This window comes from Pholis gunnellus (genome assembly GCF_910591455.1).
Source record: "Pholis gunnellus genome assembly, chromosome: 1".
Taxonomy (NCBI): domain Eukaryota; kingdom Metazoa; phylum Chordata; class Actinopteri; order Perciformes; family Pholidae; genus Pholis; species Pholis gunnellus.
The window spans coordinates 26,720,016-26,746,752 of record NC_136528.1 but is presented as its reverse complement, the minus strand read 5'-3'; the positions used below and the strand labels follow the sequence as shown (position 1 = coordinate 26,746,752).

The 26,737-nt window shown below is 42.0% G+C and overlaps 1 protein-coding gene across 1 annotated transcript in view; it reads right to left on the bottom strand.

The window, feature by feature from the left end:
• Nucleotides 1–6,276: 6,276 nt before the first annotated feature.
• nhsb (Nance-Horan syndrome b (congenital cataracts and dental anomalies)) overlaps nt 6,277–26,737 on the bottom strand; it is a gene marked incomplete at both ends in the record, with an annotated part of 47,840 nt that continues 27,379 nt past the window's right edge. Inside the window, 12 exons of the mRNA XM_079163094.1 lie at nt 6,277–6,904; nt 7,094–7,217; nt 7,823–11,008; nt 11,713–11,865; nt 12,385–12,516; nt 12,748–12,940; nt 13,178–13,240; nt 13,530–13,574; nt 13,755–13,799; nt 14,018–14,065; nt 14,414–14,550; nt 14,727–14,879. Of these exons, the coding sequence (XP_079019220.1) occupies nt 6,277–6,904; nt 7,094–7,217; nt 7,823–11,008; nt 11,713–11,865; nt 12,385–12,516; nt 12,748–12,940; nt 13,178–13,240; nt 13,530–13,574; nt 13,755–13,799; nt 14,018–14,065; nt 14,414–14,550; nt 14,727–14,879 (4,907 nt within the window). The remainder of the gene's footprint in view (nt 6,905–7,093; nt 7,218–7,822; nt 11,009–11,712; nt 11,866–12,384; nt 12,517–12,747; nt 12,941–13,177; nt 13,241–13,529; nt 13,575–13,754; nt 13,800–14,017; nt 14,066–14,413; nt 14,551–14,726; nt 14,880–26,737) is intronic.

Genomic DNA, 26,737 nt, shown 5'->3' with positions numbered 1-26,737 from the left:
ATATTTTCTATGCCATGTCATCGATCGCTCTGTCTGCAGCCTTTCATGTGTAAATATGCGACTTTTTACTGTAAGTTCAACAAACAACGGTTGTTGAATATGTTTGATATGCATTCACACGATTAAACATTTGTTTACATCCTCTAAAATGTTTGAGACCCAAGCACATGGTAGCTATAGCTTTAAATAGCATAGTCTTTTTTATACCCCTTTTTGACCCCTTAAAACAAAGGAATGTCAAACTTGTAACCCATCATCTTTAGTTTCACATGGTTATGAGTTGTGGCCAAATCAACAAAAGAGGTTTTTATTTCTTGTTTTATGTGAATATCTAAAACTGTATTGTGTGTAGCATAAAAGCATTATTCTACTCCCCTGTCTTGTGAGGCATTTCTAGAGCAATGCCGTTTTTTCCACACAGAGATAAAGGGATATAAGCAGTAAAATAAATCAATACGTTAATACAAGACGAAAACAATATTCAAGAGCACTGGCAGGACTCCGTTTCCTTTCAGTTTTGGTGTGTGTGTGTGTTTCTATCTGGATGGTATGGGGGTGGGGGGTCAAAGGGTCATGGATGTCTTACTTAAGGAAAGTGACAGTCCAATAGGAATCATTGTTCAAAAGATCAGCCAGTTCAAATAGCTCACCAGCAGCACTCAGAATAAACAGGCTAATTATGACTCATCTCTCAGATTCTTTGGGACTGGTCTATGTTGTTTCCTGGTTGTGAAGGCTACAATCTCAGCACTGTGCTTCCAGTCGAAAGCTAAACTACCCCACCGCATGCTTACGATTATGTATCTGATGAACTGCGTTAAATAAGTTGTATGTGTAGCTTTAAGGAAACCAGCTTGCTGCCATGAGGCTCTGGGCCAACCTGGAGAAATCATCCCTTAAATATGAACCGTAATGTTCAGAAGTAGGCACTCTGATGCCTGAGAGAGCACTTCACGCTCTGAAATGAAAATATATGTAATGAGGACTTTGTGGACTATGAGTATCTTTGAGTGATATCTTAAGTCTTACCTTGTTGTTTTTAAATGGAGTTGGGTTAAATTACATGTGAAGCAAATACCCTTGGATGAAATAGCATTCTCTAAAAATAAATCTGAGATGTTTTCACATAATTACAAAGATCGTAAATATGGCTGGTATCCGGTGGTGGGAGAAGTACTCTTATCTTAACTTAAGTATAAGTACCATAGTGCAGAAAAAAAGTACAAAAAAAGTACAAAGTAGCATCAAAATATTGCCTACTTAAGGTATTTAAAGTAAAACTATTTTGCACAATGGCCCGTTTCAGAATAATTTATATTTTATAATTGGGTTAAAATTATTTATTATTATTGATTGTTGCAGCTGGTAAATGTGAGGCTAATTTTAATAACTTATATACTGCTGGGTAGTTTGTGAATTTCTCCTCTGGGATTAACAAAGTTTTACATTGCTTTAGCCTCTATTAATAGCCTTCATAATATGGTCATTTACTTTGTAGTTATATTTTGTATTGTTAATCTGAATCGGGAAATGACTAAAGTTATCAAATAATTGCCTTTAAGTAATAGTTTTCTGAAATGTAGTGGAGTAGTATAAAGTAGCAGAAAATGGAGTTATCGTTACTCAAGTAAAGTACAAGTACCCCAAAGTTGTATTTACGTACATTACTTGAGTAAATGTACTTAGTTACTTTCCACCACTGCCATATGTTTGATGACGTTATCTCATAAATGTGATATGTTTTAGTTGTAGCGTTGGTTATGACAATCTGTAAATATTGTGTAAATAGGAACTTTAATTCTGAGAACTTTAAAAGCAAGCGAAGGGGTTTTCAAATTCATTATTTCTTTAAAAAATGTTATTTGACTAAAAACGAGAATTAATCATCCTAAAGCTTTCTTTATTTTCAACCGGAAAAAATTGTTAGTTTGCTCACTTGTCAAGGAGGTAGCTCAGTTGACATCTCATATAGGCCGAATCGTAAGTGTGAAACTGTAATGAACGAAGGAAGACCGCAAGATACAGTTGAAAGCCCCCGAAAATCTAGTAAATGGACATTGAGAAAAGCTTTTTTGTTTGTCAAAGTACTGTGGCGAGTCAAGTCTTCGTGTCAAAGCAGGTCTCACGTCAGGTCCCTATACTTGGAACTGAATGCAATTGGCGTTTAAATGATTTAATTTCTAAAGCAGATTTTTCTTTTTTGAACTGTTGAGACTGGGCCCAAGTAGAACTAAAGCACAGCCCTAGAAATGTTATATTATTTTGTTTCAAAAATTCCGATTTCAAATCTCAAGTAAGTTAAGTCTCAGGGAAGTTAAATCTAAAGTCTATAGACGAAAGTGATAATGTTTCTTCTTCTGTTGACAGTATTTGTCAGTTCAATTAGACTGAATCTGGGCTGGGTTAAAATGTTGGATCCTTAGTTAAACTGTCAAGAAGCTTCAGCTTCCGGAGAAGTTCAATAGTGGAGACTTAAACCAGACGAGATGAAAACAGTGACATCTAGTGGACAGATTCTCTCAGTACACTTTGTTCTGATGGGGAGGAAAATGAAGTGTCACACAAAAGGAATTCCGTTTCAACGCAATCACATTTATTGGCTTTTTTTCTATGCACAGTTACTAAGCAGCCTGATGAGCTGTTAAAATGAATTAGATATAGAATAATGGAATTTTCACAATGTTGTAACCCCCCCCAGAAAATAAATAAATACAAGCCTGAAGGTGTTGCACAGCTCCAAAATATACAAAGGCTTGGAAATAATCATGTAAACTTTGAAAAAAAAAAAAAAAAAACTTTTTTCTTTTTATTATTTTATTGATTTATTTTACAAAAGAAAGAATTTGAAACATTTTTTTTCTTCAAAAAGTTATTTACAGGTTTATACAAAAATACAAAAGTGATTCAAATCTGTTAAGTCCTAGCTAGTTTTAAACATGGAGCCTCTTTTAAATAGATAGTTACACTATATCATTTTTTTCAGTTCTCTGTCACATATTTTAAAGTCTGTTTAGTGTTATTCCATACTGTACACTTTTGAGAAAAAATACCCAGTGGTTGTTGTCACACTTCTCTTTAGGGCAAAATTGCGTGCAGACATTTGAAAACAAGTTGGGACCAAGAATCGATACAAGTTATGGATTCTTGTTTTGTTCCCAAGCTATTGAGGACTGAGGTTTGAGATGGCTAAATGAATGGTAACGGGAGTCTGCATGGCAACCTCTTAGTTTGTCTTTCTAATCAAATTGTGTCAGTAAATCATCGCTCCACTGATTTTACAAATATAGGAAACAGTCTTAAAATACCTCTATAGCATCAGTGCCGGGTACAGTACGGAAAAATCACACTAAACAAATTGACAAAATACTTCGGAGTACTTTTGTTTTCAAGCTTTTGAATAGCATTTCATAGCCACATTGCATTTGTCATAAAATACTGTATCGGCCTTACTGGTTTCGTTTATTATAACATGTTTTGTGGCAATCAAAAATTCAGCTATGAGTCAAAAGTAAAGACAATGACTTTCTGATCCGATCAAACTAGCTTTTGGGTGGATGAATGGATAGTTTTTTTTCCATTTCCATCTTTTTTATTTGTACATTTCGTATCTAAAGCGGTTTGTCCAGATGCACCTTATAACTGAATCAGCAGTTTCTCCTGGAAGATATTTCTCTCACTCCCAACTTCCAACAGCAAGACTAGGACCCAGCACCAAGTGTTCGGATTCTCCATCCCGACAGATTCTGTATCATTATTTTCTTTACAGTCTCTTATACGTATGATTGTCCAGTGAGTAGATATACAGTACAAGATAAACCCCTGTTTGTGATCACGACTATACAGAACAGAATTAGCCAGACAGTTTGTACATCTATAGAACACACTATTGAACTTGAACATTTCAACGGAAAATACAAAATCTTTTCTCGTGGTATGGAGACATCCCTCAGATAAAAATAATGATATGGTGGTGTCCTTTTCTTTTCTTCTTCTTCTTCTTCTTCTTTTTTTTTTCTTCACTTATTGCATGCGATAGAAAACACAACAAATAAAACAATGAACAGGAACAAGTGCGCTTCAGCAGTACGGGTATGATGAATGTAAAATTCTGATAATCATTTCACAGCTTTTTACCCTCTCCATCTTACACAGTGTCAGTTCTGCAATTCAGATTCGCTGAGTATCAAACAGTTGTGGTTTTGCTATCTATCTATCTATCTATCTATCTCTCTATCTATCTATCTATCTATCTCTCTCTCTATCTGTAGCATTTACAATAAAACAGTAATATGCTTGCTGAGGTATTCACAGAATACAGTGAATGGTTTCTACTGAAGTACGGCCTCTGAATGTAAGAAGTATATGTGTTGTGTTTGCTGTGATAGGAAGGTGAGCGCTCAAACTTTCCACTGATGACAGTTTGCTTCCGTAACACACTGGATGTTCATAATGTGATACATGTATTGGAAGGATGAGAAAGATTTTATACTCTAACCCAGGTGTTGGATAGAAAAGGCAGCAGCAATGGATGCATTGCTGGCTTTGAAGTGTTGGTGGTGTGTAGTCCTTTCCTCCTCTCGTCTCCTCTCCTTCAGATTTTGTGGTATGAAACTCGGAGGGTAAGACAAAATGGTGTACACCAGCCACTGGGTTGAGCTTTTTCACCTGTCTAATGCTACTGGGTCAGTGCAAATGAAGGAGAGGCAACAAGGAGAGGAGAACAGTGTAGAATGTTGAGATTCATGTGTGATGTTGTCAGTGAGACCTATTCTTCTATGCTACACTCAGGTTGTTTCCCTATAAAATTTGGGCTTGTTGTTTCATATAGATATGACTTTTTTTTATATTCAGTACAAATATACATATGCAATTTTTAATTTATAAGATATATTTTCTTTTCAAGGAATATTCTTGAAGAGTCATGAAGTGCAAAAGCGAGGTGGGTTCTTGGAAAGCTTTCCAAATTCACCTCTAGTCAAACCGATTGAGGACCATCTAAAGCATTTTCACCGTCTGCACTCAATGGTGTCTTTGAAACTGCTTTGAAATGCACCTTTCCCCCTTCAAGTCAGCACAGCAAGACTGGCCAGCAGCTGGAAAAGCTTTAATCAGTCTAAACATACTAGATTTCAAGGTTGGATTGGTAAGTATGTGATTGAATCATGGTGGAACATGGCGCGTGTCCATGTATATGTGCAGGGACTTATAAATGCCCTCTTCACAACCACCTCTAGTAGAGAAAGGCCACTGTGCGATTGTCCAAAATGAGCCTGTATCTATCTGACCAAGCCCTTGCTCCTTCTTGTTAGACACTCAAATCCAAGACAAATCAATCTAGATCACTGGCAATGGAATACAAATGTCACTAAAACCTTTCACAGTGAAAGATTCATTATTCTTATAATACAAAGAAAACACAGAAATGTCGACAGAAACCAGGATCCGGGGGATGTTTCCATATAGGGTCATGCAACATGGTGAAACTTTATCATCATGTTCTGAGGCGCAGTTTTACAAAAATACATGCATCATGTTATCTTTTTGGATATAATTAATGTGGAGAAATATATGATTGGCTCTGTGTGATATACTCTATGCCAGGTCTGCAGATGGAAATATTATAGATAGGTTGGTGCTGTGTTGTTAGTAACTTCCACAAGGAAACAACCCTTGCTTGTTGGCAGGAATATTGAGGTTGGACTCTGGGAAGTCTGGCCAATGCTTTGGGCACCACAAGAATATTACATTTCACAATAATTTTTCATTTTAAAAAGAAAGCAGTTCCTCAGCGACACACTCGCACCCACACCAGTCAAAACACAATAATTAGAAATATCAGTGGATGTTGCATGTGCTCGTTCATGCACACGCACGTTGTCCATACTCCAATAGAAATCTTTTCTTATAATTTACCAAATATTTGGGACAGATTTTTTTTCTTCTTCTACATTTTGTTTAAACAGTTCAATCAACATAGGTCTCAAGTCTGGCTCTTTTAACTATGCGGGAGATATTCATTTGATAATACAGTATTAAGGTATATCCTCAAAATGTTCATTATCATCCCTTTATGATTCTGTAACACTCTGTCCGACCCCCTTAAATAGAACACCAGATCCAAAACTGGGTGCATTTTAGCAACAGTCAGATTTTGTGTGTCGGAAGAACTACACTATTGGCCATGATGACACACCTGTCCAAGATAAGAAAAGTAGACGGGGCCATTTCAAAAGTAGGACACAGCGGAGAATAGAGGACATCTCTCATCGGGTGGTTTTAGGATGATCTATCATCATGGGGGCTCCCATCTGAGTTCTCCGTCTCCCCTTCGGAAATGGCTTGCATGGGGGCCGTGTAGAGGCGGCTGCGTGTACTATAGCGACTGCTGTTGGCTACAGGGGGGATCCGAGAACGCCCCTGTCGAGATGCAGCTGACATAGGCAGGGTTTTGGGGGTGAAACTCTCAGAGTTGGCTCTGGGAAAAAGGCCTGGAATCTGGATTGGGTCAAAGCCAGAAATGTGGGGCTCTTGGAGTGTAAAGGGTAGCTCCTCAGCCTGTCTAATGGCCCCTTCCTGAAGGGGGTCCCCAGGGGTTTTAGGGGTAATGGGGCTCTTCAGAATCTCTGTGGCTGACATTCGGTAGCTGGAATCAGACCTGCTACCTTTCTTCAGCAACAGAAGTTTAAACTCCTCATTAGACGTGCTGGATTTCTTGGCGCTGCGGTAGATTGGCACAGGGGCTCGTTGTGTTGCGGCAGCAGTGGCTGTGGTGGCTGGGATGTTGAGAGGTGGGGCTGGCGGGATAATGACGGTGGCGACAGGAGTCACTGGTGCTGCAGAGCAGAGACGAGACTTTGCGTTTAAGTCTCCTGAATCTTTACGGCCCAGGACCTTTCTCTTTGATCTGAATGAAGAAATAACAGGACAGTCCTAAGATTTAGACAGTGGATGAATAGATACAGGGATAACATAATCACATAACAAAATACCTTGAAGTAGCTGGATCACAACTAAAATCGGACAAATAGATGCAGTACACAGACATTGTAGACAGAGTCAAATACATTGACTACCAATGCAACATTTCCAGCACCTGTGTATCATGGCAAACAGGTCCTCCGTTGTACGGGTCTTGTTGGGTGATGTGATAATGATGTCATCATCCACTTTGGTGTCATCCATCAGAGGGGAGAGTGAATTATCACTGGGCGTGGAATCTGTAGCACAAGACATCCCTATCACATGTCATCTGGTTGTTTGATCATTTATTATACAATAGGGTTGGACCATACGTTAACATTTGCCAACCAGCCACCGTCAGCCCAACAACCGGTGATTGCCTATTACCCAACCCTAGTATACAATTGGTGAGATAACCATCCTTAAAGCCTTCTCTCTGTTTATGATTACAGGCTACTACAAGATAAAAGAGTAACTCCACACTTAAACATACTTTGTATGAGCTGTAAACTAAATATGACTGTAATGTTATGAGACGCATCAATGCTGGAGGTAAAATTTACATTTCTCACCAAATTTATAAAAAATGGCATTACATTGGTTAAAAATTGCTCAATACACCATCTGTTTTTAACCAGCCCTCAACATTGCAAGGCTAATGCTGACATAGCTAGAGACAAGTTGACTAGGACTTATCTATGTCATGAAGTTTATATAAATAAATATCTATTTCCCGGTAATCAGAGGTTACCCCCCCCCCCCCCCCCCCACAGGCCCCGCCCATAAGTAGGAGTCTTTAAAACTACTTTAATCTCTACTAAAGAGTACTACTTCAACTTTTACTTAAAATAATTTAGCTTACCTTTACTGAAGTAATCCTCAGTGTCAGGAGTGGTGGAGTCATCTTTGCTTTCTTGTGGCTGCTGCTGATGGGCACTTCTGGTAGCACCTGATAACACTTCCTCCTCCTCTTCCTGCTCTTCATATCCTCCTCTCCTTGCATCGCTGATTAGGTAAGGATGCGATGCCTCCATTGTGGTACCAGGCACTTTGACTGGACAAGCCCAGGGCCCTGAGTCTGAGTGGGATATCCCAGCAAATTCATACGCTGGGGGCGGAGGGTGGTTCGATCGTATGCCTTCTCTGGAACACGCAGCCCTCTGTGGCTCTTTCACCTGCTCTTCCTCTTCCTCCTCCTCGTCTTCATCATCATCATCATCATCATCCTGGGAGAACGAGCGCTCCCCCAAAACCCTAAACTCAGGGTGTGCATGAGCTGAGTGTGTGAGCCCTCTGAAGTCTGTGTGCGAGTGGATATGTGTGTGTAGATCCACAGGCGAAGGGTGGGGGGCACGTGGCATGGGTCGATGCAGGGGTGAGCTGTCCTCAGAGAGTTCTGATGATGGGTCCATCCGGGTTCTGAAGGCCGTCATAGCCCAGAAGGTTCCAGGTCCATAGCGGTCCTGTCTGAGTAGCAGGCTTTCATAGGATGGAGGCCCATCAGGATGGCGGCCAGGGGGAGGTGGTTGCAAATGTTCAGGGGAGGGTGTGTGGTCATGTGCTGGGGGTCTGGGAGGTGGTCTGCGAGGAGGGAGAGGCCTTGTGTTGATAGGTGGCGGAGCCAATGTAGAACCACTAGGAGGACATTTGGGTCTTGTTGCGGTCTCTGTTCCGCTTGCAGTTTCCTGGTCTGCTGTGGTAGCACTATCTGTAGATCTGCTAATAGGATGGAGACGGACTGAACGAAGAGCAGATGGAGTTATTACCAATAGATTGGGGCTGGGAATTGTCAGAGCAGAGTTTGAACTTGGCGGTGGGTTGGTATTTGATGACTCAGGGACCAACAGTTTTGTTCCAGTTGCTAAAACATTTCCAACTCTGTGTTTGCTGTGGTGGAGCGTGTGCATGTGATACGTTCGGTGGGATAGCGTGTGTCTGACATAACCACCATGAAGAACATTGAGATCAAGTTGAGAAGGAGGAGGTGGGAAGTCTGGGTCTCTCTTATAGCCAGAGGAAATGCAAGCTCCATCTCTGGGAAAGTGCTGCAGGGAAGAGAGAGAAGACTTCCTCTCGGGCACTTTGGGCTTTCTCTTGCCAGTTGAGGGCGACAGTGGCCCTGGGAAGAACGCTGCAGAGGATGAGGGCAAAGTTGACGTTGGAGTCTCTGATTGGCTGGAGTAGCCACTTGATGGGGAGGCCAGGCCAGCCAGCTTCTCAGGTGACCCAAGTTTGAACTCTCCAGGTGGAAGAGGAGGACTAGTTGCCCTGGTCTCTGAAGCCTGAGCTAGTGCCTGGGTTTGGGTTTCTGTGGAGGAGGACGAGCTGTCTGGTGACTTGACACACTCCATGACAGTAGTGCCTGTGGCTGTGCTTGAGTTGGACATGGATGTGTACTCACCATTGTTGGATTTTAGCTCAGTGTTGTGAAGCCACAGGTCTGCATAGTCGGATTGCACAGCACCTTCATCCTTAAATGAGTGTGTATCTGCAGAGCTGAAGGACATGGGCTCTACTATGTCCACGGTTTCACCCAGTCCCCTTCCCCAAGTTCCCAAAGGCTCTGCCACTAGACAAGATGTCTGTAATGGTTCTGGAGCACCTCCAAGCTCTAACTCCAGTTCCAGCTTCATATCTGTGGAAGACAAGGTAAGGTCTTGTTCACTAACCATCTTTGGTTGATCCTGATCTGCCTGTGTGTCCGTTCCAACATCAATACCACTACAGGTGTCCTTCAACGAGGAGGTTCGTTTAGGTGGTGGAGGTTTGACTTTTGGTTTCCTCAGTGGACGACAGGTCCTCCCCAGAGTCATAGTACCAGCTCTGAAGACAGCTAAGGGCTGGGGATAAACTCCATTGGATCGTGGTGCTGCCACAGTGTTGGATTGGCCACAGTCAGGTCCTGGGTCTGCATAGTTATACATGTATCCTCTGTAACTCTGACTACACTCCCCAAAATGCACAGAAGAGGAGTAGAAACCCTCCGTATCAGATGGGTAATGAGAGACGGACTCTTTTTCAGTGTTGCTGGTCTTGTCACGAAAACAGATTTGGTCTTGTAGGCCTTGCTTGGAGCTGTACTCTTGCGCTAACCCATGGCTCCGGCTCAGATTTTGGGTTTGGTCAGGGTCTTGGTCCGGATCAGTCTGGTCTTGGTCTGGAGGGTATGTCCACTCCCCCTCACTAGCTGTACTGACCCCTGCATCGTCCAGTTGGTCTGTGGCTGAAGATGTGAACGAGCTTGACCTGTGGCCCTGGCCCTGGGGTCTGAGGTCTGAGTGGTATGAGGGATCCAGGGAGAATCCCTCATCAATGGCATTGGGCACAGTGTTGAGCGATAGCTCTGAGTCGCAGTGGGATGAGCCTGTTAGTGGTGGAGAAGAAGGCGGGGGGATGGTTTCAGATGTCTGTGAGGGGCAGGTGGAGCTGGAACCACTCCAGTTCCCGCTTGACGACTGGTGGTCCTCCTTGTGGTCCACATGGCTGCCTAGGACTCCTGTTGTAGACACAGAGTGAATAGGGCTGCTGAAAGTATCTGAACTTGATGAGATCTCACAGCTGCCCATATCAGCCTTGCGGGGCAAGCGAGAACGGCCCCTCTCCATCCAGCTGTGCTCTGGGCTCCCTCCTCCACCCCCTCTGTCTCTCTCTCCAGACCGCTGCAACCTCTTTAGACTTCCAAGTTGCAGTGGCTCAGGAGCTGCCTGGTCATCTGTGCTCTCTTCTTCATCCTTCATCATCATCATCTTCATTCTTGGACTTGGTCCAGGTGGAATAAAGTCCTCTGCTTCATATGGAGACAAGTCCTCATCTTCGTCGTCATCATCATAATTGTCATCGTCGTCCTCATCACTGTCCATCAGACGTCCACCCTCTCGAGGAAGGCTTCGAGAGCGCAAACGTCCACAGTGGGCTGCAGCACTGGTGTATGTGGAATCTAACTGGTCACCCAGGGAAGAAATGTTGCCTGTTGAATGGGAGAGGGAGGCAGGGATTCCCTGATGGCCACGTTGGGCTCTGATGCGCCTTCTGGAGGGAGCAGCTGTACCTATAGAGGGGAAGACAAAAGAGCGAGATAGAGGGACATATTTCTCAATGTCTTGGATGTGGACCATATACTAAGTTACTATACATAAGTAAAATTAATTCCAGATTGATGGATGTAGTTTGAATATGCAAGTAGTGTAATTACAAGGGGTCTTTGTGGGTCCAACTTTAGGATGTCTCTGGAAAAATCTTTATAACATTATTTACTTGTAATTATAACTAAAATGTCTTTTAAAACCTTTCTATGTCCAGCCGTTTTCCTCATTTGAATTGTAAAAAATATATTTACAATATGAATACAAATAAATATTGTCTTATATCATGTGAATGGCCTTAATGTTAGTGTGTGTATATATGTATATATATAAAGAAAAGTTCCAAATGTTACAGGCAACCCCCTCCGCCAGGTTTCCCCTCAACCAGTGTCTCACGCTGTCACTGGCTGTAACTTTCTAATAGACTCTGCGACAGGTCAAGATATTTAGCATGCTAGATATCTGAAATGTATCTGCGATGCAGAAGCTAGGCTTTTGGCACGTGTCTTCGAACAGTTCCCTTAAGCGCGATTTACGAGCGCTGAGCCACTGTCGGTGAGTGGGAAATCAGGGATAAAGTCGTGGACTGTTTACTAGGTACTAGTCCATAGTGCAAATATGGGAGCCAGATTAAAAGACCAAATATAGTTGTCCATTCTTAGAAACTTACATGCTATAAGGAAATCATCTGTTTGGCAGCCAGAGTCACGAGTGTGATGGAGACGACCACTGATTAAGAGGTCTTCCTGACAGAGAGAGAGTTGGTGCGGGTTGGCATGGACAATCACTGTGCGCTCTCTTGCTACGGGTGATTCATCTGAATCTGAAATCAAAGAGACAAAGCATGTGGAGTTTCAGTCCTAAAGGGTAAGGGTAACATTTAACACAGCTATGTTGCTGAGACCTCCCTTATTCATGATCAGATTGTGAATGAATCCACAACTAAGCAATTTTCCTAAAACCATATTATTTGGATGCAAAAACAAGGGTGGAAGCATCTGAAATGTATATGACAATCGTCCATTGTATTATGAAACTGCATGCATGTGCAACCACAGGTAAACAGGTCATAGCTAAACCAGGAAGTAGCTAGTAAAGTTGGGTAACAGTTTTAATGGACTGCCTAGTATTTTTGTTTGCATGTGATTGTTGCTGCTCATTTAGCTTGCCCTCGTGAACCCATGGCTGTATTAGCAAGGTCACCTCATTCCCAGATTTCAGCAATTAAATTGGAAAAATATTAATAATATTGATAAAACCAATAGCAATTTGCCAAACCTAAAAGATTAAGATCCATACAGTATAATAACCCTAAATTTTCCAGGTGTGCTCTATAACATACCCATGTCCTGTTGTACTCTTTTGGGTATTCCTGTGATAGTCTTCCTCCTCCTCAGCTTCCTTCTCCTCTGAAGAACCGACTGGGAATGGACTAGAGAGCAACGAGCACTTGCTTCCCTGTCAAACCCAACTCCTGCAATAACAACACAGAAGCCATAAGCCATATGAAAAGCTAAAGTTTAATATATTCAATTAGATTCCTGGTTTTCATGCAGGCAGTCTGGGTTTGATTCCTGATTTGGGGACAGTTGCTGTTTGTTCACTTGTTAGCACTGTTGTCTCACAATAACAAATTGCCTGATTGATCCTCACTAGGGCCAACCTTGCTCTTTCTTACTTTCCCTATTGTTCTTATTTGTCTTACCTGTGACGTTGATGGGGATAATGTAGGAGGAGATGGAGTGAGAATCGCCAGTCGACTTCTGATTTGATGGTGGGAGGTTTTCCTTGGACCAGTTTGTCTGTTTGTCCTGGGTCGAGGGGGCAATGGGGGCTGAGGCCTTGGCTCTGTGGCCTCCCAAGACCTCGCCACATTCGCCTTCCCCTGTCGAGACACTCTGGAGGGAGCAAACAAACGGCAGCCACATTATATACATGGTTGGTGCTGATACAGTTCTACAGCTTTAATACATGTCAGTTACTTAGTTGGACAGACTAAAGGGAATTATTTATAATGTTGATGTGTAGCGTGAAGTAGACACTATTTACAATTTCTCTAGCATCTGAAGTTATGTTTTTGAATTGATTTGATTAGAGGGTAAACAGAAAGTTATAATAGCACAAATGCTTGATACCTTTCTATTCCATGGAATGAAGATGCAACCTTCAATAGGGTGAAGTGAGTAAAAGCACTCAAACTATTAGCACAAAATAAAGAAAAGACAAAAGAAAAACAAAAAACAGGCAACATGACATGAGTAATCCAAAAGATTAAATCATTTCAAATAAAGACATTAAAAGAAAGTTAAAAGGTGAAGGATGAATGAGACAGACAATGTATACATTTTAAAAATGTTCCAGTTTCCTCTCTCCAACAGTCTTAAAAAATCCATTCTGTTAAAATCATGTTCACCTTGTCTTTCAATAACTACGAACTACAAAAAGTCTGTTACAGTTGATAGTTCGCCATTCAAGCATCATTCTTACCTTTCTTTGGATCGTTTTTGTATCTGCCTCTCTCCCTGGCCTCTCCTGTGGCAGCAGGAAAACACACACACACACACACACACACACACACACACACACACACACACACACACACACACACACACACACACACACATACATACAAACAAACAAACAATTATTGCTGAGTGTGCAAGTAAAGTCCTTCACTAATGAAATTACAGATGTGTCAGTGAATGTTCTTACTTTTCTCTGTATGATCTGGATCTCTGTTTCTCTCACGGCTCTCTCCTTTAAGAAAGGAATGTAAAGTTAGCGTGATAAAAGAATGCCTAAACAACCCCATAATAAAAGAGAAATCAAATGTAGTGCTGTAGTAATGTTACATGAAACCTCAGACAGACAGGCAGTGACTGTACACACAGCACCGGTGCATATAACACAAATCTTACAGCAGGCGTCAACATGTTAGACACAGACATGAACACACAGACAACTTTGTGTTTTACCTTTCTGGGCTGATGGTCTACCTCTCGCTCCCTCTCTGCTCTCTCTTGCTGCATGGCAACATCAGAATGAGATATTATGTCAGTTTGTTAGAACATATATTCAATAACAATCACAATAAGCACAAAAATATGAATAAGAACACTGTGTTTCTTTGATGTTCTACTTAATTAATGTCTTCCTTTCCCATACCTTACTCAACATGTACAAGAGAAAACTGTCCAGTTGTTCAATGGTTGAGATTTTTACAACTGTAGTGAGACTCATCTTGTACACATAATCCTGAATTTATTGTCCCATTGGCATATTGTTTTATAACAAATCTCTTAATATGGAAGCTGCCATTTAAAGCAACCCCCCCCCACCGCTTGGTTGATTGTGAGATGCGCCATCCTTACCGCTCGTGCCAGGCGACTCCTCTGTTGCCGGCGGATGCTGTGTGGCGAGGGAAAGGTGGGCATAGGGGGAGCCACTGAGATAGAGATGGTCACCTTGTTTCTCTCCCGACTCGTGGAGCGGTGGTGCTGTTGTTCGTCTTTGAACCCCAAACACACACACACACACACACACACACACACACACACACACACACACACACACACACACACACACACACACACACACACACACACACACACACACACACATCAAAACGTGTAATCCGTTTTACACAACAAAATGCAGCTGACCAAATCAGCCTCTCTCTCTCACCTCGGTGCAGGGCTCTGAGACTGAGCTGAGCGCTTCTGTGCAGCTCCTCCAGACATGGTGGTCGGGTACAAGGATGGAACACATTGTGTTGCTGGTGCCATGGAGCCTGATAGTGAAGCGACAGTTTGCTCTCTATATCCAGGTTTGAAACAGCTAATATGAGAGAGGAGAGAGAGACAGAGGATGTTCAAAGGAATCTCTATGACTCTGAGATAAATAATTAAAAAAAAATCACAACTGGTCTGCACACAAACAAAGTTGGTTCTGTGTTCCGTTTTTTATGCAGTTTTTTTAACTTTTGTGTGATTCTAGCCAATCAAAAGAACATAAGAACTGAAGAATATCTTTTAACCTCATAGACCCATGGCCGTACGACGACCCAGCAGGCCAAGGGGCAAATAATGAGCTGAGGTCCAGAGCTGAAGCCCCCATTCTTCCTTAATGTTCATTTAGTGAATTATGGTCCAATGTAGAGTAAGGTAAGGTAAAGCAGGGTATGTTTTAGGATGTGGCTACATTGTCATTGACAGGTCGCTACCACAGTGTTGTCCGGTGTGGGAGTTGTCTGTGTTTTTGTCTTAGAACTTTAACCCTTTCACAGTGTGGTGACCTAAACATGTCTTGTTCAGCTTTCGGTTGTATTTAGCTCCACCTTGTTGTGTCACATGTGGTTGCAAAAACCAAGATGGCGACGGCCAAAATGCCAACTATGAGGATTTAAAACTGACGTCACAGTTTCTACGTCCATTTCTAATTATCCGTCTACGGTTTCCAGGTAGGCTAAATGCCAATTTAGTTTGATTAAACACATATATTTATAGAACATTATTACCTTCGATCAAAGGTCTTAGAACTACATTTTAACATAGGACCAATCTACATGACAGGGGAGTGGTGCGCATTCTCAAACAAAACAATTCATTAAATTAACCTTTTGTATGTCACAAACCATTGATACATTTTTAATTTGAGGTTTCTGGTGCTGCTGGGTGTCTTGGGTTGCAGTTACCATGTTGGTAATCCAGCCTTGTTTATGTCTCAATCTTAACCCAATTCTTGAAATATTATTCTAGTAGTTCCAGAAAGAAAATATCCAAAATGTCATCGTTGTTTTAAGACATGGTTGTTAAAACAGGACATTGTCATGTCTTTCATCATCATGTCTGTTCCACCAGCATCGTAAAGAAAACTGCAATGAACTGAGATCCAGGCCAGGCTTTACAATTTACCAGCTACAGCCAGAGAGGCCTCACACTAAAGCCAGACAACACAATACGCTAAACAGAGAAAAATAAGGACAATGACGTTATAAGTTGATACACAAAAAAGTCTTCAAAAAGTCTGATGTGAGGCACATAACAATACTCTTTCGACATTGTACATTTAAACATGAGACTAGGCTGAGGCACGCCAGCAGGTGGCAGCTAAACACGCCTCACCACTGCAACGCTGCATACACCAGCACACCACCGCACATTGCTCACAGTCCTCTATGTTTATTGCCACCACACAATATATTTATCAGAAAACACGACAAACCCTACTATCGTGAATGATGTAGACCTGAGAATCTCTCACTTTCCTTACAAAGATGAAAACGGTTGATTTACAGATGAGGAGAGCAAGAGAGAAGGACTGTGATTATCCATCTCTCTTATCTGCTCTCAGAGCCCCTTTAGCTTTTATTATGAAATCTATTTCCCCTCTTTTAACTCTGAATTCAAAATGCGACTGTGCCCTTGAAAGCCACACTGTACATCAGTAGCCAGGCAACCCTTCATTGCTCATCAAGGCTCGTATTTGCCTGCAATTAAATCAGCGAGCTCACATCAGCAGCATCTGGCCGATTTAAACTACAAGGTTAGAGAAGCACAGGAGACTAGCTTGTTCACACTAGATAAACAATTACGCAGCATTCTGCCCCAAAGACGGTCACATCCAGACAAAGTATTCATCTTGTTATGCACATCACACTTTGTGTTTTCAATGATCATGAAGACGATGTTTATATAATGCAACTAAAAGACTCCAAAGACTCCGCAGCTGCACAAACACACGTTTCAAATGAAGTTGTTTGCATTGTAGTAGAGGAATAACAGTCACAGAAATTGAAAGGCAAATTGAAATATTTTTGAGATTATAGCCTTTGTCACTTTGGGCATTTTTTAGGTTTGCTCACTGTAAAGGTGAAATTCTGGGACGCTTAATGCAATTCCAGGATATCCTTAGTTGCATAGAGCTGGTGCTCATTAAACTGACGGATCTGCAAGATCTGCAGAAAACCTGCCTCAATACCTGGTTGTGAGTGGTAGTTACCATGGATAGAGTCAAACAAAGAGGGCCAGAGAAGCAGAATATTGTAACCAAAGGTGTTTCTCTGCAGAAGGTGCTGACCTAGTTGTTGTGACACAGTTGAATTAGTGGATTTGTTACTGTAGCTTTTCTGCCTGCCAGCCCACTTGTTCCCCTCATCTTTCTTCTCACCGTCCCTTCCTTCTCTTCCTCTCTTATACTCTTGCTCTCTTGCTGCTGCTATGAAGGCGTCTCCTCATCATTACAGTAAAGCTGTAGTGCTAAAACTGCATTACTCAGCTAAATGTTCCCTCTTACTTTGTTGTGTATCAAAAAAAGAAAAGATGTTCACAAGGAAGATTTTTTTTTTACTTAAAGATCTATTCTAGACATGTTTGAGAAAACCTCTGCTTTGAATCATAATTTGTGTCAAATATGTTTTTTCCACAATAATAAGGTCACCTTAATCTACTCCTGCTGCATAGAGAAATCCAGCATATATGAAGATGCAAATGTTGTTAATATACTTCAAAGGAAGATCCATTCTCAATATATTTGCTGTGGGTCTCATGTTTCCACATCGCACTTACTTAAGTCACATACTGCAACACAGTTGGCTCCAAGATAGTTGTGAAGTTACAAAATCCCGCCTGTATGTAGCTGACTTCTATTCAGATTTAAGGTGAGCACGGTGAAATGTTCCCCCTTCAGGAACATTCATGTGAAAACAGCCTTCTAGTGGCAAACTCTGCACATCCTGCACGGTGAGGCTCAAACATCCAAGTGTAGTGACATTGAGCAGAGAAGAATAAATCGCTAACAAAACATCAGCAAAGTACTGTGACATCAAGCTTCACAGTCCATTGCCGCAGCAACAACTTCACTAAACATGTAAATAGAATCAGAGTTTCCCTCTTGACCACTTGGTCCAGTACCTCGACAAACTTCCCTCTGGCGGCAACTCGCGGATCCCTAAAGAGACTCAGCAAAAGATGAACAACAAACTGCTGGAGAAGAGAATCCACCAGGAATGCAAACCAAAATCAAAATGTTTGCATTTGGCGTATTGTAGCGTTTCACCTCTCTTCCCTACCTGCATTGTCCCGCCTCGCTCTTGCTGTCCCGCACCTCTTCCTCCTCATGTGCGATCGATTGTAACGGAGCTTATGCTGGGAGTTACCCATCGCTATCATCCAGGACCAGACATGGCTGAGCACACGTACAAACTCCTCTAACGCGCACTCTGTCTGCCATGCTCTCTTTCTGTCTTTTACCCATCATCCCTCTCACTGTATCCCACCATCTCTGCTTCCCCTCATCCTGAAATCTGCAGGTGCAGTGTCAGCAGCTTGCAGTGTCATCATCAGGACTTGCATGCCAACAGCATCAAGAGACGGGAGGAGAGGAGGTACAGTAAAAAAATGAATAAAATGCATGCGATAAAGAAACGCAATGCAAATCAGAGTAATGCAGCAATTCACAGGAGGCAAGCGCTCTAACCGAAGAAATGCTAATGCTGGTCAAGGTCCGTGTGAACTTCGATGCAATTTGAATGAAAAAATGTTTGAGGAGAAAAGCTCTAATCAACATGAGTGTTTAGCTTTACATGGCAACACTAGGAATGATAAACCTCTGTCTCCATCTTTAGCAAATCAAAACACAAGTGCTGAACAATATGAATGAGAGGAGAGACGGTGAGAAACGCAGGGATGGATGGATGAGGAAATGAATGAATCTATGATATGTTGCAGTGGCCCCTGTGTCAAAGTTTAAAGGCCGATACTTGAGGTGTCTAAAGGCGCCAGTGTGCTGCAGACACATTGGAGGGCAGCGTTCGACCATTTATATAACTTTCAAAAAACAAATCCAACATTCATGCCCACTTCACTCCGTGATCGACCTGTTTGAACTTCTTCGCTCAACTATTCCCGTCACTTTTTCTGTTTGCAAACATGTGCAACACACAGTGTTTTTCCAGGAGAGACTATCGCTGTTTTCCCCATATTTGAACTATTTCCATGTCTTGCTTCCCTCTGAGATAGTTGGCTTTTCTCTCCGCCTCCGAGTGTGATCATTTGGAACAGCTAAAGACACTTTTGCTACCTGTCAATGCCCATTGTTACAGCAGACTGTACGTGGGGTGAATTGTCAAATAACCAGTTTAAATTATATTCAGGCTTAAATGTAGGCACAATTGAGCTATGGGTGTTGTCACTGAGACTACGCCATATTTGATACAGTCTATGGGCATACCCCGAGTAGAAGGGCAGGAAGGTGCTTTCAAACTGTCAATGAGTCACGCTACTCAGCCTGCCTTTGCAAGAGAAAAGCATCAAACCAGGCCAGGCGCCCAAAACTGGCCCTAGTGCTGCTAATGCTAAAAGAAGCTCATTCTTAGCCTGATTGTCATTCACTAAGAGGGGCTGGTGCATGTGATTTGGACACCTGGTAATGTCCCTCCCTCAGCGTGGCAGGAGCCCAATGCATAACCAACTAGCAGTGGGAGTGGGAGTGCTTGGGGATGCCCCAAAGGGGCTTCGATATAAAAGCATGTATAGGCTGCTCTGCTCGCTCTTGACTTGTTAGTAGAGGGACAGATTGACAGATGGATTCAACAACAGACGGATGGAAACTGCCCGCCTACAGCGATTAGACGGCATAGAGCTGATCTTATTTGCAACAAAGGGGCTTCATATGCACTGCAAAGTCAAGAGAGGGCCCAAATGCATGTGGTGTGTCTGAGGAGATCCATCTCAACTGGCAACTGTCAATGTCAACGCAAAGGTTTTAAAGTGGATGGATGGATGGATGGATGGATGGATGTACAGTTGGTGAGTTATTGGCCATAATGTAAAAGTGTATTTTATGGCACCACTTCGGCCTCATCTGGCTAATGGGTCTAATTTTGTATTACCCGAGTAGTGAATGAGTTATTATCTGGGAGCCTTGGCTGATGTGGGCTTTTATGCTTTCTGAGATCCACAAACATTTAGGGAAGAAGAGGAGATGGAAGAAGGAGACAGAGAACGTAAAATAAAGTAATGGTGTGAGGTTCAGTTGCTCAGCTCTGGCTCTTTTTGTTATGCACAGAGGATACACTGTAGTGTAAAACAGCACACTATAAAAAAAAAAACACCACCAGGCACAGTCATCCATGACATTTGCAATGAGAACACAGACTCTCCACATGTCACTGCTTTAATATTGCTCTTTCTCTTTCTGGCACAGCTATATGATTTTGTGTCCCTCTCTCTCTCTCTCTCTCTCTCGCTCTCTCTCTCTCTGGTCCAGATGTGAGTGAATGTAAGTCATTAGCGGAGAATGTATTAGGGTGTATCTGGGTCAGGCAGCACACTCCCTATGGCAGTAGCTGCAGAATCTTGTCATAGTAGACAGCTGTTATATAAGAAACACTAGCTGGCCAGTTCTGCAGAGGAAAAACTGTGCACTGTTAGTCGGCCTGCAAACGGCTCAGCACCTCCTCATCTCATCAACTGTAGTATTACATTGATGTCAGCATTTGGTTTCAGCCACAGTGGTCAAATTGTTTTAAACACTTTTTGGGAATACGTTTAATAACATGAACTCCCCCTGGCTGCGCACACATAGTGGAATATAACAGAACACACAATCAAAGCTTAACATCTTTGATTTAACGCGCAGTTTGCCGCTTAACGAGACAATCTTATTTCATGTACAGTATGCTCTGTATCACTGTTGTTTTTCATTGAAGCTATATTTAACATGCAGATAATCGACCAATAAAATGGCACAAAATACTGATAAAAGCCCATCAGAAAAGTCCAAAATCCAAATCCTGTGAAGAAAACAGGGAAATATTCTCTGTACATTTTTGTTTTGTTGTTATGGAAAAATTTGTTGGTTAAAAAATAAGATTGTTGCAGATTAATTTTCAGTCTGTTCTTTTCTCAACATATCCATTAATTGACAAATTATGTAGCCTCCCGTCAAATGAAAATATTCTCGATAACTTGTACAAAATGGTCTATACTTCGGCCTGACATAGTTGATATCTTTGAAACCTTTGGGATTCGGGTGTACACTTTTCTTCACCTGACTTAACAGTGATTCATTAGCTAAAATAGCATAGCATAGACTGTTGTGATTAAGTTTATCCCAATGTAACAGAGACCGAATGATAATGTTTTTTCCTGACAGTTAGCTTATAACAGTGTCACTAAAGTCACATTCCTGTCTTAATTAAAAGAAAACAAATAATGTCAGGAACTAAACAGGTGATGACAGCTTTAAGGAACACACTGATGCTGCAGACTTCAGTTGACAGTACCTTTGGATCGCTCAGGGACGCAGCCCAGACCGAGACAAGCCAAAGCCATGGTCAGCAGCTGTCCACTCTCTCCTTCTTATCCTCTTCTTGGTCTTTCTGTGTCGCTCCTCCCTTTGTCCTACAGACTCCTTGACGACATATATCTCCGAATAACGCCACCTTATTTACCCCCCCGCAGACCTCTCTGAAACATTCCTGTGCAAGTCCAACATCCAGACTAGCAACATCTGCAGACACAGACCCCCCCCCCCCCCCCCCCCTCCACCTCCTCACCCACCCACCTGCTGTCCCTGCTCTCTCTCCTCTCTCCAGCGGACCCAACACGCCACTGTAAAGAAATACCTCTTTGTCCGTGTGTCACATGTGGAACATTTCACTTTGGCCTCGCCGACAGCCGCATCGCACTCGCAAGGAGCGATGCGCCCACGTTTAATCACAAACTCAAAACACTTCTCTGCCCCGTCTCTGTTGTGTCTCTGCGGGTCACCCCCGTCCGTCGGTGTCAGATGGTAGGATCCTGCCCGGGCATGGCCCGGGCCTGACAGTAATCTCTTTATTCTAGTATTAATGTATTAATCCACCACATGCTGGGGAAATGTATCACGTGTCCAATCTTTCTATTGCTGCCACCATAGAGTGATGAACTAAGAGAGAGCGAGAGAGTGTGTGTGTGTGTGTGTGTGAGAGAGAGAACACTTTATTTGGTGTTGGTATAAAAGCATTTATTTCTACAGTGAAATAATAGATGAACGTTAAAACAATGACATTGGACAAAAATCTGGAAGCAAATGATTCTCAATATCTTTCACTGTCCTCCTCTAGGAAACGTTGTCTTCGTCAACATCCCCACGCGCTTGACACACACACGCAGAGCAGAGAGAGTGTACGAGCACCCTGCCCGGTAATCTGCTGTAATCTGGAGCTCTGGCAGTTTACTGATTTTGGAGTAGAGCTGGCGGAGCAGGCAGTCTGCTCGAAGAGCTTTCAGCCTCCCGCCGCGGCCGGGAACGATAAAGACCCACCGTAAAATATCTGCACACACACACACACACATATTCGAATCCACCACGTGGTCTGCACACGCTTCACCGCAGTGGTCAGCGTCAGCGCAAGCGGTGGCGTATTAAATGGAATATTAAATGGAATATTAAATGTACGGCCGTTCCTTGTGGCTTTCCTCGGTTATTTGCTGCAGTTTCTCTAAACAGGACTGCCGGGAGGCCTTTAATCGGTTGTGGTCCCCGGGGTTGTTTGTCAGCCGCGGTATTGAGTGATGTATGAAACATCAGGTGCCGGGTCACAGACCTTTCAGCTGCATATGAGCCGCATCGTATAGCCTCTTGGATAATGGCTTGTCCTGCCTGGGGAGTTTTAGGCCAAAGCACTTAATCACTATCATCTTAAATCACTTAAAACACACTTTTACACACTTGTTTTATGTAGGAATATTGCTCAATTCTTTAATAGATCTGTATAGAATACAATTCCCTTCCCTCTGTTTCTCTCTTTATTTATTTTTGTCTGTGTCCTGCTTTCACACATAATGAATAAATCATGCTACCCCCATTCCTTTTTCCCCATCCCTCTTTCCCCAGCTGCACACCTGCACCATTGTTCAGCCGGCCTCCCCATTCTCTCCGTCCTGCCCCTCTGACCTGCACAACATTCATGTTGACCGTGTGCACATTTCTGTAAGGGTTTGAGGCCTTTCTGTAACGGCTAGCAGGGGTGAGTCACAGTGTCTGACAATGAATCTAAAAGTCTTATTTATATCGCCCGCCACGTCACAGTTTGCGCGACGAGCCAGAGGAAATATCAACAATGTAACAGCAGGTTAAACGTTCAAGGGATTACTCCCTGGCTCTACACACGCTGTTCCCCCAGTGTTAACAGACTCCACTGATAGCGTTCCTGTGCTGCCCCTTTGTGGCACAGCATGAACACTACACCGATGCTTTATGCACGTGTAGACTGAGAGTGATCGGTGGATTTGTCAGTGCTGCCATATGTTTATCACATAACAAAACCAACCAACCAAAGTGTGCATACTGTAGGAAACATCTTAATAAAGAAAATAGGTCACTATACTGTAAAGCATTTGCTTTATGTATAGACAATATTTTTGGAAATGTGCTTGTTGAATGGATATTCCTTCTCTTCATGTCATGTACGTTTTTAAAGTTCGAAACATTGTGTTTCATTTGTTTAACTTTGGAGTGAGACAACTTCCCCCCCTGCTTATATAATGAACAATCAGGTTTAACAAAGCGAAGTGGTGAAGACAGTTCTACGAGTGATGCGCAGAGACACTCCCATTGCGATCAGTGCTATTTGTATTACTTTGTCATTGTTAAACTAAGCTAATTAACTCCTGGCTCCATACTTAAATAAATACTTTGTTATTTTGGGAGAAAGGCTTACAGTTGGAGTTGTCTGTGTTTCTGCAAAACACGGATACGTTCAAGGTCGACCTTTTTTGAGCCAAAAATATTGGCTACATATTAACTACTTGGTTAAGGTTTAAAAAAAACATATCAGGGTTTGTGTTAAAATAACATAACAGCGACATGTAACAACTGTAACTGGCGTAAAATAAACAACAGTTATTAACAATGTGTTGTATTGTCAAGTAATGAGTTTATCAATGTTACGAAACAAGCCTTAAGTCAACGTGGACTTTTGATTACAGGATAGAACAGCTGCGTCCTGGGTGAAAGTCCTGTGTTTGTTTGACTCCCCACCAGCCCGTAGATCACTTTCTTGCTTGTTTTACTCATTATTATAATGACACTGTGTAACTTTCAACAATTGTTGCTTGATAGACTATGTCACTTTGCTCTGGCGTTAACATTCAACGCATATGTTTTTCCTGGTGACTGGCCGATCTGTCCACAGGTACTGCACCTGGTCAACAAACATCCACATAAGTGACCCCACAACTGGTCATTATCATTGTGTTGTAAACAAGATATAGAATTTAATAGTGAGCTTTAAAGTTATTCAACATTAAACTGGACAGAGCCATATGACTGCAGCTTCATATTTACAGATCTTAGATCGGTATAAATCTTCTCTCTACAAGATAGTGTATAAGCCCAAAATGTCAAATGAATCCTTCAGCACACACACGAGAGAGCGTTGTTGAAAGCCAATATGTGTATTTACCAATAAGTGGAAGTAGCAATAATGAAATTACAAAGGAATGAAATAAATACTATGAACTGTTACCCAGCATGTATAAATTCTGTTAACTATCCTCAGTAAATAATTGTGTTTTTTTCTGTTGGCTCGGTTGCACACGTAGTGAGGTTTATTAACTCAATATACGCATAGACAATTTGACAAAAGGCTAAATATTTTGGAGCTGTTTGGGAGAGAGGAGTTAAAAACCTACATATTTTGCACTCAATGTGAGGCACAAAAACATCAGAACAGTGGAGAAAAGCAGCAGCAGGAGATCAATGTTTTATCATCTCATGTGGTTGTAGGGCCTCCTCTCCTTGCTCAAACCTTTTGTGAGGCTTCTGGATTTCTCCAATCCTCATCAATATTGCAGTGTTGTTCCTAAAGAGGCAGTAATGAGGGAAGGAAATATGGAGGGAATAATAGAGTAGTGCATACTACAGGAAAAATGTTAGTATTCTGTTCTGATTGGCCGACTGTAATTCCTGTCTTTTGTCTCAACAGTGTTTTAGTTTAAATACTCAGACACACACACACACACACACACAAACACACACGGTGTTCAAAATGCCATACTAACGTACTGCATACTACATACTCAGTCTGTGAGTTGGGCTTTTTGCGAGTTAATTATTCATTATTATTATTATTTAATAATGAATCATATAATTATAATAACATTGTCATTTTAGCTTTTTGTTTTATCGGTCTGAGCTAGTGTTGAATGAAATTTGTGTCACAAATCTAAAACAACATTGCCTCTTCCACCCAATTTCATATTTTCCAGTATTATTTTCAAATTAAGATTATTAAACATTCTAGATATATTTTTTCGACAGTATATTATGTGAGCTCTCGCGTTTCTCCTCTTGACGTCACTTGCCATCATTCCTAATTTTTTTATCCAACGGTTAATAATTAAAACCGGATGTGCATGTCCAGTGTAAGCGCACGTCTCATACTCATACGAAATTCACATCAAAAACACATCAATTCCCTCAATGTGACGAACACAAGCAGTAGTTTATTTTGAGTCATTCCAACAGCCTGCTGACATAAATTAATCAGCAGCTGAAAATAGTCCATACAAAATATGCACTATTTATGCACTATTTATTATTATAACAACTACAGTGCCCACCTGTTTTAGGGACAGACTGAGTGTTACAAAAAAAAAAAATTAAATTATATGTGTGAGTCATTTTTAAATATTTAAGTCTTCAGTAGGAATGAATGGGCTCAGGCTTCACAGTGTTGAGAAACAAACTAATATAAGGCTCGGCCTAGACGATATCAGCCTGATAACAGCCAACCAATAGGGCATCGGGATCGGAAACGGGCGTCGTTTTATCGCCTGTAGTGTGCCATCGTTGACGAAGTAATGACGCAGCACCTGGGACGCCACGTGACGTCTCGACAAAGGAAAGGCAAGGCCTGTCTGACACGGTGACCATTTCAACAGACATAAACATTCTGTATTGTTGTTTTTGGTCTTTGCTTTCAATAAGAAAAACACATTATAATGCCACAAACAGCGTAGCTCTCAACATAAAGCAGTCTGTAACACTTTCATTTACAGCACTACAGGAGGCGTCTTGTTTTCATCTCATCACATAACATCTGATATCATCTCTATAGACCAGCGGCAGCAGGGCGGGAATAAACTCCACTATCATGCCAACGATGATAATGGTAGTGTGCGTGTGTGTGCGTGTGTGTGTGTTTTCATATTGTTCTCTGTGTGCGTGTGCTTGTCAAACAGGCTTCAGCCAGCATTATTGTGTGTGTGTGTGTGTGTGTGTGTGTGTGTGTGTGTCTGCGTGTTTGTGAATGCTTCAGCCATGTTGGTGGAATGGCACGAGACAAGCCATCGCCCATGTTATTTTTAACTGCGTGTCTCCATGGTAACCGGCGCATATGCAGGGATGGGGAGATCTCCTGCTGTGCGTGTGTTGAGGAAGACTCCTACCACTGGTCATAGTGTGAATGTGTGTGTGTGAGTATTCAGGTACATGCGAATCTGTGTGTGCGTGTTCGTCTATTGATTATTAATCCACTCTTTCAAATTAAAAGAGTTGTTACACTAGTATGTGGCGGTTGTGTGTGTAGACATGTCACATCTCAGAGAGAGAGAGAGAGAGAGAGAGAGAGAGAGAGAGAGAGAGAGTTTTAAATATATATATATATAGACAGAAAAGGGAAGGGAGGGGAAAGGGCTTCTGAGGCA